General features: G+C 40.9%; 1 protein-coding gene across 1 annotated transcript in view; it reads right to left on the bottom strand.

The window, feature by feature from the left end:
* Positions 1-15,492, bottom strand: part of LOC145416099 (cholesterol transporter ABCA5-like) — a 107,445-nt gene extending 91,953 nt beyond the window's left edge. Inside the window, exons 1-5 of the mRNA XM_080285190.1 lie at positions 15,446-15,492; positions 15,129-15,250; positions 14,068-14,211; positions 12,600-12,662; positions 4,040-4,177 (exon numbers count right to left, since the gene is read on the bottom strand). Of these exons, the coding sequence (XP_080141316.1) occupies positions 4,040-4,177; positions 12,600-12,662; positions 14,068-14,211; positions 15,129-15,250; positions 15,446-15,492 (514 nt within the window). The remainder of the gene's footprint in view (positions 1-4,039; positions 4,178-12,599; positions 12,663-14,067; positions 14,212-15,128; positions 15,251-15,445) is intronic.
* Positions 15,493-16,483: the final 991 nt, after the last annotated feature.

Here is a 16,483-nt window from a genome sequence, read left to right as displayed (position 1 = left end):
CTCTGGAGGAAAGAAACTGAGCAGATACAATAGCTGTGGTCCCTATCACTTGGTGGAGACCATCATCAATTTCATCATTATCATTTTTATTACCACTATCCATAATTTGTACTTAATTTACAATGGCCAAGTGATGTGTTGAGATAAGCATTGTTCTATGGGTCCCATGCTGTACTTCTCTACCATGCTCCATCACTGCCAAGGAAACCAAACATCATCATCACCAGCATCAACATCCTCCTCCTCCTCCTCATTTTCATCCTTGTTCTGTAGCTCCTTGGGCTTGGCTTCCCATTCTGTACTGGGCTTTGACATTGCCACTCAACCCAGTCATTATTAATGTCATCACCATTATCATTATCATCATAATTTTTTGCACCACAATACTGAAAATAATTCAAAAATATCTGTCCTGAGTATGGAAGTTAAGAAGTCACTGCATGATGGTATTGTGATCCCTACCCTGACGTATGGAAGCGAGGCGTGGACCTTGCAAAAGGGGAACAAGTCAAGAGTGAGAGCAGTGGAAATGAGTTACTTGAGAGGAGCATGTGGAGTGACGTGGAGGGACAGGTTGACGAATGAAGACGTGAAGGAATGTTGTGGGGTAGATGTGGATGTGGTTGAAAAGATTAGGAGAAATACACTGAGGTGGTTTGGACATGTGGAGAGAATGGAGAATGAAAGACTGACTAAGAGGGTGTATGTAGGTGAGGTGGAGGGAGGGAGAGGGAGAGGTAGACTGAGGATGAGGTGGAGGGATGGAGTTGAGAGGTATATGAGGGAGGGGGGGGTGAGTTGGGGGGAGGGGAGTCAAATGGTGGGTGACAGAGTGACTTGGAGGCGTTTTGTCTGTGGCCACCCTTTGCGGGATTAGGGCGTCGGGCTACAGATAGATAGATAGATAGATCTGTCCTTTACTACTACTGCCTGAGGTTGATCAACAATGACACCACCAATACCAACTACTACTACTACCATACTATTACTACTACTGCTGCTGCTGCTACTACAACTACTACTATTACTACCACCATATCACCACCACCACCACTATTACTACCTACTACTACTACTACCACCATCATCACTATTTTTATCATCATTCCTAATCTGCTGCAGACTTTATTAACCCTTTCAGTCCAATGATGTATTTCTATGGTCTCCACCAAGTGATAGGGACCACAGCTATTGTATCTGCTCAGTTTCTTTCCTTCAGAGTCAAAACACCTGTCAAATACAGTGCAATTCCTTCATCAGTTTACTTTGAACTTTATACACTTGTTCCTTGGGAAAACTAAAAAAGATATTTCTCACACTTTGTATATAGGACTTTTATAGGGTTTTATGTGGTTCTGTCTACCCTTTTCAATATGTGAAAATGGGCAACATAAATCTGTAGAATTATTAACTTTTCAGGAGGGCCTTGAGTGTGTGTATTTTTTTTCTTTAAAATAATCCTGCATTCTCTTTGGAATGTTGGAAACTTTAATTCTATTCATCTTGTTATGATCTGTCATCATCACTTTTATAATTATCATCCTTTATTTTGAGTATTTCAAACTATTTTTAACCCTTTAAATTCAATTCATTCTTAATACTAGCCTAATCATCGTCACCACTCAATCTATTTTATACAGTGCTATTATTTGTTTCGTTTTGTTTTTGAAGGCTCCAAAATGCTTGCATGTGTCGGCCTTGGTCACCTAATGGTGCCTCTCCATGCTGCTCGATCTCTAGCAGCCTCCCTATTCAGTCCTGTATCCTTGAGGTCACACTCACTGACCTCATCCCAGGTCTTTTTCAGCCTACCTCTCACAACCTTCCCCCTAACGTTAACACTTCTCACTCTGCACCCAGTTATCATCCTCCATCCTCTCCACATGCCCAAACCACCTCACTCTACCTCTCCTCATCACAACACCAATACACTCCAGTCCCATCCTACCTCTCAACTCTTCCATAGTAAACCTAACACGCGCCCCAGGCCTTGCACTCAGGGATGCACTACACATCCACCTAATACTGTAATTGTCATTTCTGTACATTTGAGCCTGCGAATATCCTCTTCCTTTACCATACTGCCCAGGTCTCACTACCATATAGCATTACACTCCTAACACATGTTGCATACAAAGATCCCTTCAGCCCAATATTGCATTTTATCTCATTCATGTTTCATTTGTTCATTCATTTTTAAAGGCTACAACATGCCTGCATGCCTCAGCCCTGGTCACCTAATGGCAGCTCTCCATGCTGCTCGATCTCTAGCAGCCTTACTGTTCAGTCCATTATCCCTGAGGTCAAATTCTATGACCAATCATAATCATCAGCAATATTCAAGCCATTTCACAGACGAATTAACCCCATCAATTCAATTTTATTTCTGCTACCTCCAGACAATTTCATTCAGCCCAGAAAAGATTTCTAATGGCAAAAGGATTTCATGCTGATGCTGTTGTGACCCCTGGCTTGTCTGGACATAACCCAGTAGAATGCAGGCTGAAGTTACCCTTTCCCTGAAGGCTACAATCTACTTTTTGGAAAATGAAGGAGGAGTTATTAGACACCACAACACACTCACCTCGTGTACCTCACTAACAATATCACACTCTGCCCTCAGTGTAATGTAGTCCCTCACACCATAACACCCTTGACCACCTCACAGAACTCACAGCACAACAATCCTTCAATATAGCCTCAACAAGAGATCTGAAGGAGTGCTTGGTTGAAGCTGGCAGAATCCTTAAGTCCATTGGGTTTACAATTAGATGAGCCTATACCACCACCACCAACAACAACGACAACAACAAGCTTTCTCACTAGACGTCATAGTCACCCTCCGCAATATCCACACCATCTAAGCACTCTTTATGACTTGCTAATCTCCTACTCCATGTAAAGGTGCCTTACGTAACAGCACAATACTGTTTCGTATCCTATACAATACTGTACTCCATAGTTCTCATACAGGGATATACAATATCTGTAAGTGATCCAATGTCACTGGTATCACTTAAGACTTTTCACACTCACCAAACATACTTTCTCTGCTACTGATCGGGATACTGTACTTACATGCTCCACTGAGGGACCCTTTCACATGGTTGCACTGATACGACTGGGTGGATTTGCTGCCTGACCATACAAACATCCCTCAATCCCCCCCTATTCCCCTAAAGGATGGTGGTTTTCTATAGAAGGGCAACTTCATTCTGCAGTCCACCAGGCTCATGCTTCAGATGAACATGGGGCTACTATTACTGCTATTATTACTGCTACTACTATTAGTACTACTACTACTACAACTAATAATAATAATAATAATGCCAGGCTTCATCATTTAATTAAGGATGTGTTTAAAAATACAGACACTGTCTGATATTGTTTGTGTTCCAAAATACTGCAACATTCTCCACACATTTGGTGCTTAAAACTGGGTAGTGGGGACTGGAAATCAGCTTTGCAGGTGGTCTATCAATGAAACTTTGATAATACAACAATTCCAATATGTACTGGGGAATTAACAGCAAAAAAGAACATAAACTGGGTGACATATAACAAGGACTTACTGTATAACAATGTTTTACACACAACTGGTACTATGAATTAGAGCAAAGTGACAAATCAGGTTTATAGGCAGCATTGGAATGACTTAAAAAATGCATCACCATAATTTAGGGCAATAAATATTTTCAACTATGATAGACTTGTCTCCGGTTCCTACATGTCATAATGGTGCTGGTTATGGAGAGGGAAGCCTTCACATGGTGGCATCAATACAGCCAGGTTCTTCCACAGCATGGTTATACGGTACAAAACATATAGCCTACACATGGTGGTGATGAGCAACCTGAGTGGAACAGCTACAATGTCCAGCCAGGAGCCAACCTCCCCATACTTCCCTCCAACTTGCTATGGGAAGGACCCAGGTCTGCCCGTGGCAAGGTGGTGTGTATCACAAGGAGGTGCTGGATTCCTACACGGTGTACATACTGTACTGTAATTGTAGGACAGCCCCACAGAAGCACTTGCTTACCTGTGGTCAACAGGTCTGCTCCTTGGCATGACAGACCAGGGTTAAACAACAATAACAATAACAACAAACATCCCTTAACTTCCCCCAGCAGGAGGATGGTGATATCCAGAAGAATGGCAACTTCATCACACAAGGCACCTGGTTCACATTCATAAGGTACTGGATGTTACCAGTTACACATAGATGTCAAAAAGAACTTCATGAGTGTGTGTTATAGCACATTTACTCTAACCTGGAAAACATCCCTAACCACTTTCAGCTCAGTTGATGGCCACATGTAGTCAGACTGGAAGGATGCTTTCACTAGTTACCAGGGAGACTAATTCCTACTTCAAAACCAAGGTACACCGAAGTTCATGCAACCACAGCTTAGTGTTCAAGTTGCTGGAGTGGTCCCGTTCCATCATGTGAAAACAAAAAGGCTATATTCACCCAGGAGACTCGTTTCTACCTCATAACTATGGCTCATCAGATTTCCAGCAACTATGAGTTAGCATCAAAGTTTTGTGCTTGGTACTATTCTGTCAGGCAAAAATATACCAACTCTATCAACCAAGGAGGCTCATTCTTACATTATAACTAAGGCTCTAAAAATTTCATGCAACCAAAACTTACACTCAGTATCCAACTTGTGAGGGTGTGGCCCAGTTCCCTCGGGTGAAAACAAAGAGACTACAGTACAGTGATCACAAACTAGGCCAAGTTCAGTGAAAGTAGTGTACACTCTAGCCCACCAGGGTCAACTGGGTACTAATGAGACAGACAGATATAAGTGACACCTAAGACCACTCACTAACAGATAACAGTTGTGTGAAGTATGGGGAGGGGGGGGAGATACAAGTGAATATCATCCCCTTCAAACCCTACAGCACCAATTACCACATCACATACACACGCTACATTGGGTTAAGATACCATTCATATACATACTGGTAATGCTATGGTTTGTTTATCCTAACCTGACAAAGATCCCTGACCTCTTTCAGCTTAGCATGTGCTCAAGTTTATATATACAGTATATATTTCTTGCAATTACAGTATTTCCTGTTAGTTGAAAAATTTGGTAAGTCAAACTACCGGTACCCTAGAACCCCATATAGTTCGACTTATGAAGGGTTTACTACTGTATTCAAAATAACATATTGAAATATAGTAATGTTAACACTGGTCCTACTATTGGATAATCCAAGTAACCTGGGTTCATTATAGCCCCCCTTTTCCCCCTGGATACTGCAAATTATTGGATATAACATCAGCTTTTTTCCTCAATTAGTCCACCATACCAGAGGTTTGCTGTATGTCACCAGATTTAAAGAGTTAACAGAGATTTCCCTTCAATATGTCTGGTATCTCAAAAGTTTACTCTAAGTCATTATATCAAAGGTTTACCATATGTCACAGGACTTAAAAGGTTAACAGAAATTTCCCCTCAATTAGTCTGCTAAATCAAAAGTTTACTGTACCATTACAGGGATACAGAGACTTCCTTTCAATATGTCTGCTATATCAAAGGCTTATGTAATCAGATTTAAAGAGTTAACAGAGATTTCCCCTCAATTAGTCTGCCATATCAAAGACTTACATCGCTGGATTTAACAGACTAACACAGAATTCCCGTCAATTACTCGTTATATTAACCCGTTAACTGCTCTACAGTATACAGCTTGGGCTGTTCCGAGTGTGACTGCTCAATACAGCCTTGGCTGCGCAGGTGAATTTCGAATATAGTGCCATGGTGACCAAGGCCGACCCATGCAAGCATGTTTGAGCCTTCAAAACCAAAACCGAGACTGAAACCGAAAAAGAAAATGAAAACCATACATTCCAATAGGGAATCAGACACTTCGATGTTCATCCATGGCTTTACCAAGGTAAATATTGAGCTAATATTTCATTTCTATATACTCTGGCATGTGTTCTCTCAATTCCTAAGACACAATTTGGCCTTTGGGAAATTTAATTTTTACCCCTATGTCTGCGCACCACGGACACCTCCAAAACACTGCCATGAGCAGTTAACGGGTTAAAGGTTTACTGAATGACGCTGGATTTAAAGGATTAACACAGGTTTCCCTTCAATTTGTCCACAGTGTATATGAGTGAGGTGGAGGGGGAGGAAAGGGAGGGAGAGGCCAAGGATGAGGTGTATGAGAGGGAGGTGTGAGCTGGGAGCAGGGCAGTGAAATGGCGGGGGACAGCAACATGGAGGCGATTTGTTTGTGGCCACCTCTTATGGGATTAAGGCGTCCGGCAATAGATAGACAGATAGATCAAAGGTTTACTGAAATTACTGTATTTCACCAAATTTTCACAGGTCAACAAGGATAACACTGACACAAGGTACTGTACAGTCGTCAGCATAAATTCGCTGCAAGTCTACTCGTGTGATGTGAGTCCTTTTATCTGGCAACAGTGTAAGGGGACTAGTTGCGACATAGACTTTTATACACTTTAAAGATGAGCTTTTAAGAAGTGGTACTAGAGACTGCCTAGAGTACAATATTCTGTATACCGTATTTAGTATACAAAAGTGCAAGAGCTGACAGAAAAATGTTATGGAACGACGTATGAGCGTAATATTCTGACATTTCTCTTTATAACAGTATCTAAGCTCCCTTCCTCTCTCCCCCCCTTACTCCTCCTGATGTCCTCCCCCCTCAATCCCTCTCCCTCCTACCCCCCACCAACGTTCATGTCTCTCCACCTTCTCCTCTCCCCACCCTCTCTACCTTCATTCATTTATCCACGGCACTAACCTGACTGGTGCATCACAATTCTCCTGACTGTTTACTAAACCCAGCCCGTCCTGTTCTCAATTGCTCGCAATACTTTAATAAAACTAACTGTATCCAAGGCTGATTATCAATATTCCTTTCTGTTCGAGTCCCATTCTTACCCTCCCCGTCTCCTTCCCACTCCTTTTATTCCAGATGTCATTCTTTTCTCCACCCCTGTCACTCCCAACAGCCGCTAAATACAGAAACGTTTGAGGTCTCGTTCTTGTGATGTATTGCTTACTTTTTTTTTTTTTTAAATTAATTTTTTTTTTTGAGAGAGAGAGCTTGGCAGTCGGTGGCTATTATTTCAGTAGGAGGAATTAAACAAACATTAGTGCCCATTCGTCCTCCTTGTCTCTCTGTCTTTTCAGGGAAAATGTTCCCATTCTTTTCATGTTGTTCACTGAATCATGAAGCAGTATCAGAACCAATAATGTTTCCAATTGCTGCATCATGTTTGGAGTAGAGTGTGGAAGAAAAAGACTGTAGCATGGCAAGGATCTCACATATGTAGTGGAGCAAAAACGTTACAGGAATAGAAATGAAATAGAGAAGAGTGCGGTTCATTACGTAGGTAAGCGCCGTGAATAAAATAAGGTAGACAGGGTACGGAGAGAGGAGAATGGAAGTGAAGGACAGCAGGGGCAGGGAAGTGAGGTGATAGGAAGGGTGGGGAGGGACATGGGATGGATACGGGGAAAAGAGCAGACGTTTCATAATTCCACGACATTCTTCTGTAGTCTTTTGCACATTTTTCTGGAAATTAGATCTAAAGAATATTATATTTTGGGCGATTTATAGTACTAATTCCTACAAACACGCCTTTAAAGCGTATAAAAGCCTATGTGGCAACTAGTTCCCACACACTGTTGCCAGACAAATCGACCCAACTCACACAAGCAGCATTGCAGCGAATTTGTGCTGACGATTGTAGTACATGTGACACCCAGGGTTATGCAGTGCTCACAAACACACAAGTATCTCCCTAAAGTGTGGTGAATACATTGCTGAAAAACTGAACCATCTGAAACACACACTTCTGAAGATCCAGTTTTCATTGCATTTCTCACATCAATTATCTTCAGAATGAAATGGGAAGATACCAGCAGTTGTTTTTATGACTGTGCATGACATAACCCTTTAAATCTGGGGGTGATTCTTCCATTTTATTTTTGCTGTATCCAAAATATAGCCTACTAAGCTTGGGACAGACTTTCTGGACTGAAAAGGTTATATAATGCATTGACAAACGCTTTTAGTATAAGATGCCTTTCATAAGTTGAAAAAAAATCACTTGGCAGCAGCAACAAGCTAACAAGGATGTCACTTGGGTCCAAACTGTTGAGAAAGATGATACACAGTTTAAGTGCTTTTAGTTATACAGTAATAATAAGGCAGAAATATACAAGGGAACTCTTAGCACAACACATTACACAATTAATTTCTTCATTGCAGTGACTCCTTTATTTTATGCTTGCTATCTTCAGACGATTTCATTCAACTTACGAAAGACTTTTTGGACTTGATGCTACTTTAAAATAAAATAACCTTTCTGCACAACAGTAAGGCCTCCTCCGTAGGTTAAGGGCACAATACACAAAATTCATTTATACACCTATTGACTGATGCTTAAATCCTGGAAGGGGTGGCCATAAACATACCACCTGCATGTCAACTTGCTTTCTACAATCAAGCTCCCCTCTCTCCAGCTCACATCCTCCTCCCTCATACCTCTCCACCCCATCTCTCCATCTCATCCTCAGTCTCCATCTCCTCTGCCCACTTCCATATCCCTAACGTCCACTCTCCTGGTCAATCTTCCATTCTCCATTTTCTCCCTATGCCCAAACATCTCCAGGTACTTTTCCTGATCTTTTCCAACATAACCAAATCAACATAAAAACACCATAAAAAAAAAAACTTTTTAAAAATGGAACACTTTGTAGTAATCCTTGAGCCTTCTCTACATTAAAATGCATTTTTATAACTTTAAAAAAAAATAAGGAATTAAAGTCAAAGTGTACAGTACAAATGTTAAGACTGAATGACACCAAGGGTAAGGCCAAGGCATGTTGCTTTCACAAGGGTAAGTACCGTACCACTGAGTTTGCTTTTGAATATCAAACATTTTTTTTTTTTAATCTGTAAAGTGATGAGATAAGAATTAATGTCACAATCATTCATTGTCACAACTACTTAAAGCCATTACTTTGATAATACAACCAGTTTACCTTTTATGAAACAAAACCCAGAAAAGTGTATAATTCTACAGGAAATGATGCGTTTCCATAATTTTCTGTATGACTGTTTGTTGAAGTTTCAAGTTCACCTGAAATGTAACCCAAGAACCCCAGTCAACTGCAGGCTGAAGCTGTCCTTCTGTAATCCATCAACTTCCTCCTGGGGGACTGGGAAAGTTAAGAAACTTTGTATGACTGGGCAAAGAAGCCGACCAATTACCGTACATACGAGAACAGGCAACGATTTCAACAACCATACCATGATTTTATAACCCTTCACAACAGGCCACTCTTAATGGCAAACTGGTACATCAGCTTTATGGATAACAACACAACTTTCATGGACAATTTGGTATAAATTTCTGTGGAATTCAGAGAGAGAGAGAGAGAGAGAGAAACTTATAACATGGTCTCCTGTGTCAAGATTTCTCTCATACTAAAAGAAATAAATGTTTGCTAATACACACAGCTCTCATTATTTATTGACCCCACCTTTATCTCTGCTATTACATCTACAGAAAATTACAGAGGAAAAGTGTCCATTAAAGTTTCATTGTTACCTATAAACCTGATTTACTAGTTTTGGTATTTTGGAACAAACATAGATACAGGGTTGAATTCTAATTACCTTTTCAGCTTTTGCAACACCTCTTTCTAAGCAATTTATTTTTCTCATAACACATTGATATTCTCTTTTATATTACTGATTCTAACTCTGTAGATTTTAAAATTACAGTACAGTATATTCATAACATAAAGGAGAACATAAGGTAAAGGTGTAATATTCAAAATAAATTATTTACACCTTAACATTCCTTTTATAGGGTGTTACTGATGCCAAGTCAGTTTTAGAAAGGGATAAATACTATAAGGGAGGACATATAGTGATGGTGTTGTTAACAGGCAAAATACTGCAAACCTCATATGGAAGACATAGTATGAAGTCTCCCAGGTAAACAAGAATACGGACAACTATTATGTCTCAATGTAATATGCTGTAGATGAAAGGTGCTGGTAAGGGATGCCTATATGTGGTGGCAAGGATATTACCAGGCAGCTCAACTGCTTGGATATACAAATGTCCCTCAACTACAGTACTGTACTTCCCTATCCCCTGAAAGGAGAACAGTGGACTGCAGAAGGGCAGCTTATTTCTTAAGTCTACTGGGTTCACGTTCTGATGATCTTGGGCCTCCAATAACTACTACTACTACTACCATTAATATTACCACCACCACCATATGGCAACTACTGATACTAGCCTACTATTACCACCACCACCACTACTATTATGGTACTACTACTACTAATACTGTACTACTACTACTGTATAGATGACACAACTCACCGAGCTCTGTTCCCGTCGGTGCCATAATGAAACTTGATAGGGGTGGCCGTGTTTACACCCTTTTGATTAAGCCTTCCTCTCCAACACAATCATATCTTATCAGCAAACCATGTGACTGCTGTTCACATCATTATCACCAGAGCACTACCAATAACCACAAAACGCATGATTCTTTTCCCTATTAATCCCTTCCGTTTGATGAAACAGAGGGAAGGAATGGAGAGATACATGAGTAGGGGGACTGTGGATTCAAAGGAGGGCAGACATATGACAAAAGATGAAGCAACATGAAGGCAATTTTGTTGTGGCAACCCCATATGGGAATAAGGTGTCTGGCAATAGACTGACAGACAGCTTAATGACATAATCTTTTATTACTGGTATATTTGTCGTTATAATCAATCCACATGATTTTATTCAGCTTAGCGGGGATATCTAGTAGTGCACGTTCGATCCAATGACATTTTCTTATTTTATTCTTGCTACCTTCAGACAATTTCACACAGTTCACGAGAGACTTTCCGGACTCGAGGGGTCTAATAAGGCCTTCATTAAGGGGTTCAATTCATGAGATCCGTCTTAAGTTATTCAAAAGTTGTCTGGAAATTGTAAGATACACTGTAAAGAGATGTTAATGTACCAATGAGGTTAATGAAGGTTGTATCACACCTCTCCACTTGGAAAAGTCTCCTAACCTGAATAAAATCACCCCCCCCCCAAAAAAAAAAAAAAAAAAACGAAGAAAACTCCCAGTAACATGTGCAGTACTAGGTTTAGGCAATGACAAGACTGTTTCAACACAGAGTACTTCATTAATGACAACCAAATTCTGCAGAGGATACGAAGAGGACGAGGAGTGTTTGAGAGTAAGATGTGTGATACTGTAGCCTGGAGCTGTTTCTGTCACGACCCCAGGAGGGAGCAAAGCAATGATGATGATGATGGTAATGATGACTGATGATGATGATGATAAAATTCTACGGAAAAAATAACATGATACCATGGTTAGGACTGAATGTTGCTTGTAGGGTTCTGTTAGGTCAGGATTGGTGTGCATGCACAACTGAGGAAGCTGTATAATTAACAACTTCCCATTACACATTTTGCAGCTATTATAACCTAGTACAGTATTTTTACCGGGAAAAAATACAAAACTGTAAAGGTGTGAAAATTTTGGGCAGAGTTGTGACAAAAAAAAAAAAAAAAAAAAAAAAAAAAAAAAAAAAAGGAAAGAGGTCATAGTATGATATCAGAGATAAGGGACTGAAATGGGAGGCCGCATGCATGCACAGTGGAACCTTATACAGTATAAGAACAATCAATTAACCAACTGGATGCTCTCCTAGATTTCACTGTGAAGGGGTTAATGATGGTTATGTGAATCCTTGCAGTTTGTAAAATCTCTCCTAAATTGATAACCAGAAAACAGCATGACTTAAGCTAGAAGTGACATCTTCTGCTGTATGGATTACCATAGTGAAAATCTAAGAAAAGCTACCACTTATAAAAACAATACATATTTTCCTCTGCAAACAATAACACGATTATCAATGTAATAGGTTAAAAAAGTTGTCAAAATGTGTAGGCAGCTTAGATAATGTTAATTTCAGATCTCATTGTTTTTCATTCAAATCAAAATCAGTCCAAACAAGACCTAACTTTAACACAAAAACAAAAGTCAGTGGTCCTCATTCTGGTATCAGCAACACTTATCGGTTCTATTCTTGGTATTATAGTACATACAGTACTTATTTCCGCAGAATCTGTGTCATTAATGAATTACAATTTAAGAAAAATTCATCCTTATTACACACTTTTCAAAATCTGTGACTGGCAGCTCTCCTTCATTTTGTTCTAACATATGCCATCTAGGCTATATGTAAACGCTTATGCACAGATGACAGCACCAATCATTTCAGTGAATAGAGAGACAATCATGTCTTTAATAGCACCGTACCATGTTCGGCAATCTTTTATCTGCTTGTTATCACCTACTGTCATCACGCGTGTTATGGGTCAGGTGACACTGAAGATAATTAATTTTCTTGAACTCATTATAGTGCCTCCCATTGTATTTTTTTTTTTTTTTTTTTTTCCCAGGAAAGACATAGCCAATGTAAAATTTTCACATTTTTTTCACCCTTGTGGAAAAGAAGGTAATTTTTTACATGTTGCCCATAATGGTGTATCTTTACATTGCCAGCCCATGGACATCACACCCAATGCTGCTGCCCCCAAAGAGTATTCTTGAGATTTAGCTGGGGACAGGGATGAATTACACAGGTCTATGGGTAAATTTTTACTTTTGGGGAAACATGAGTTTTCTGGATGAAGCAAGATTTTTCTTGTTATCATTATAATTTTGATTTTGACCTTCATTTCTTGTGGAAATGCCTCATTTCCCTGCTTCTCTTTCCTTATCATCATCATCATCATGGGGGGATAAACGTCATGGGGCACACAGCCTCTCTCACCCTACGACTCAAACCCCAGAGGTGTCTTTGTGCAACCCTCCAGGCAATCACTTCCCTCTCTGGGTATCTCTCGAAATAAATGATCAACCTACTCCTGCCATGCGTTCCGTGACCTTCCCTTTGGTCTTCCCAACACCAGGTTAACTCTCTCAGAGATCACCCTCGGGGCAGGGTCAGCCTCAGCATAAAAGGCCATGTGCCCTTATAACTGGAATTGGCACTGATGAATTAAGTGGGTAACAGGCCACCTTGACTCGGTCTCATGAAATAGTCACAGGTTAGGTAGCCAGTAGTACCAGCTATATCCCACGATCCTTGGAAGGCACTTAGTACCAAAGGAGTCAATTCACTGCTTTAAGTCACTGTTTAATGTCCATGTCTCACAGAATAAGACAAGGAGCACCACTGCCTCGAAGATGCTACTGTTATCGTTCTACACAAATAATGTCAATGCAAAATACCCAGGCTGAGTGAATGCATAATCCCACTGGCCAGACCAATGTGACAAAAAATCTTGTAATCTGCCCTACTGTTGTTACTTACCACACTGCCAAAATAAGTGAATTTTTCCAAGCCTTCCACATTCTCACCACATGTTTGGAAAGACTGAATTACTTCACCCAACAAGCCACCAAATGGCTGGACCTTTGTCTTGGCCCCAAGAGACCTTTAATCCCAACGGATCTGCATTCTCATGAAATTCCTAGAGGGCACTCAATGGTATCTCCAGCAACTCCATAAGGATAACTGCAACATCAACAAAGTTAAAGTCAGTACCGTTAATCCTGACATTGCCAAATGATACTCCACAATGACTTCTACTCACAGCCCAGCAAAGTACCCAATCATGCATGTGTTAAAAAGCGTTGAAGCAAGGACACATCCCTGTCTTATTCCAGTACAGTACAGTGAGTCCTCAAAATACGAAAACTCGATGTACGAATTTCCGATGATACGAAAGCAATGAATGTAGGACAAAATCCACAATACAAAAGAATGTCTCGATGGTACGAAAAGTGAAACGAGGAAATACAAAAAATTCAAAATGGGTGCGCTGCACAGCGCCGCGCTCGCTTGCAGCGAGAAAATGAACTAACCCCTCTCTGGTAAACACATTTTTGTGCGCTTCTCAGTCGAGTCACGTCCTTCCTCTCCTCTCAGCTTCGCTGTATGTTATGCAGTTTTTCACTGTTCTTCTTTGTTTTGTATTTTCGCCATGCCTCCCAAGTGCCCTGGATAATCTCCAGCATCCAGGGAACCAGCTGCCAGGAAGAAACAGCACCATACTCTGACTCTGGAGAGGAAATTGGACCATCAACAGCTTCAGAAACACCTGCACCAATCAGGGAAATACCAGAGGAGCAATAGGGTCCCACCATGTGACTTAGCACCATATCAATGACACAAATCTCCAGCCACAGCACAGGTCTATATTTAACTGTACAGTGTACTAATACTGCAGTAATTAGTTGTATGTTTTATTTTTTTATGTCTGTACAATAGTATAGTACTGTATACGTGTATTGCATACTGCTAAATAGGAGGGGTAAAGTTTAAGTAGGGGGGTCCAATGGGGTCCTGGAATGCATCCCCCCTTTATATGTATATTTCAAAGGGGAAAATTGTTCCGATATATGAAATTTCGGATTACGAAAGTTTTTTTGGGTCCCTATCCCTTTCGTATTTTGAGGACTCACTGTACTGGGAAAATGTTGGATGTATCTCCCCACACTTGACAGCACTCTCAGCGCTTGAACACAGGCTGGCAATCAGTTAGATTATTCTTGCGGGGATCCTACGGAGTCAAAGGAATTCTCATAGCACAATAAACTCTCAAGTGTCCAGCATAATTCAGCCAAGCCCTATGTCAAAAAAAAGGCAGCATTCAGCTGGATACTGCATTACTATCCATCTCAACCCTCTATCCTAAAAGCTTTCCCATGAATAAAAGATGAAAATTATGCATAAAATACAATAAAATACCGATACAGTTTAGTAATACAGCGCTGACTAGCTACAGTACAGTTTACAAGCCAGCTGATACACCTCAACATTGGACATTGCACAGAATCGCCGATTACGTCCTGTTTTGGCGTTGGATATTGCAATATTTCAGTGGATATTGCTTTAATAGAGCTGAGCCAGTAGAGCTGAATATTGTGTTGGACTGCATACTGCGATGACAGAAACAGGCTTCCTCTCAATTTACTGAGTTAAACACCTATAGATCCACAAAGGCTGTAGGCAGACCTTGTTGATACTCGAGGCGGCATTCCACGAGAACTTGAAGAGCTAGGATACGGTCAACTGTAGCATTCTGACCTGCACAGGTCTTTGAGATTTTAGCCAGTGACTCTGAACTGCTCAGGTCTCTGAGATTTTAGCCAGTGACTCCGGATACACATCAAGAGAATGTGAGCAAGAACCTTGCCTGGTACAGTGAGCACTGTATTACCATGGGAGTTACTAGTCACGCTGGTCTCCTTTCCCTTTCCAGATAGGGGTGACTAAACTCTTTGTCCAGTCAGGAGTAATGATACTATATGGTACCAGACTCAAACACTCACAGAAGAATACCGGGATGGGGCTTTTCAGCCTGTAGTACCCGGTTCATAATCGGTACTACTAATACTTGACTGGGTGGTTGAGGCTCACATGAATTACTTCTTTAAAATTGTAGCTACTTTCGTTTTTTATTTTTCCAAACTTTATCTAACTCACATTCAAACTTTCAATGTTTTCTACTCTGATTACTTTCCGGGAGACTATTCCAGTTTTCCACCACTCTATTTCCACCAAGTGGCTTCTCCGGCTGCATGTAATGCCTTGATCATGGCTTCACCCCCAGCTTCAATCTGTTCTGCTGGGATGCCATAAACACCAACTGCTCTACCACTTTTCAACATATCCACTGTCTTCTTGATTTCCTCTAGAGAAGGCATGGTACCATCAACTGGTGAGGGAGCAGTCAAAGGGTGTACACCAGCCAATGGAAGCTCTCCACTTGGAGGCTCAGCCATATAGCTTACAGCTGCCCAAAGTAACAAGCCCTGTATTCACCTGCCCCAGACATGAGCCATCCGTCTGCTTCCAAAGTGAGTAGGCCTGAGAGACATGTATGGAGAGGAGCTTCTTCAGGGCTCAGTAAGCAGGTTGGAGGTCATTAGTAAGAAAATGGCCTTCCATCTCCCCACCAATTTCCCTGACATACCTCTCTTTGTCCCTTCTCAGCAAAACTCATGCCTGTCAAGACGGAAGTCTGAGCTGCTTCCGATCCCAAGCCAGGCCGGCAGCACAACCCTACTCAATTATGGTCAGAGTCTCTTAGTATGACAAAACCTCCCGTCAACAATGGGAAACTCTGGGAATGCAGAGTTTTGGGGGTAAATGCAGGGAAAAGAAGCATTTCCACTGGAAAATAAAAGCTCATATGATATGCATTAAAAAACAAGAACAAAAATTTTAATTTGTGCAGGGATAAGTTTGGTGATACTGTAGCCAATACCCTCCTTGGACACAAAATGATCCACAAGTATATGTGGTGAGTGATGGGATGGCTGGGTGGTGAGATGAATGAATGGAAGGCAATGACTGATTATTTATGT

The sequence above is a fragment of the Coenobita brevimanus genome, chromosome 104 (genome assembly GCF_032717465.1).
Source record: "Coenobita brevimanus isolate Jiangsu-jjx chromosome 104, ASM3271746v2, whole genome shotgun sequence".
NCBI lineage: Eukaryota > Metazoa > Arthropoda > Malacostraca > Decapoda > Coenobitidae > Coenobita > Coenobita brevimanus.
Note: the sequence above shows the minus strand (reverse complement) of the source record. Positions and strands in the feature narration are given on the sequence as shown.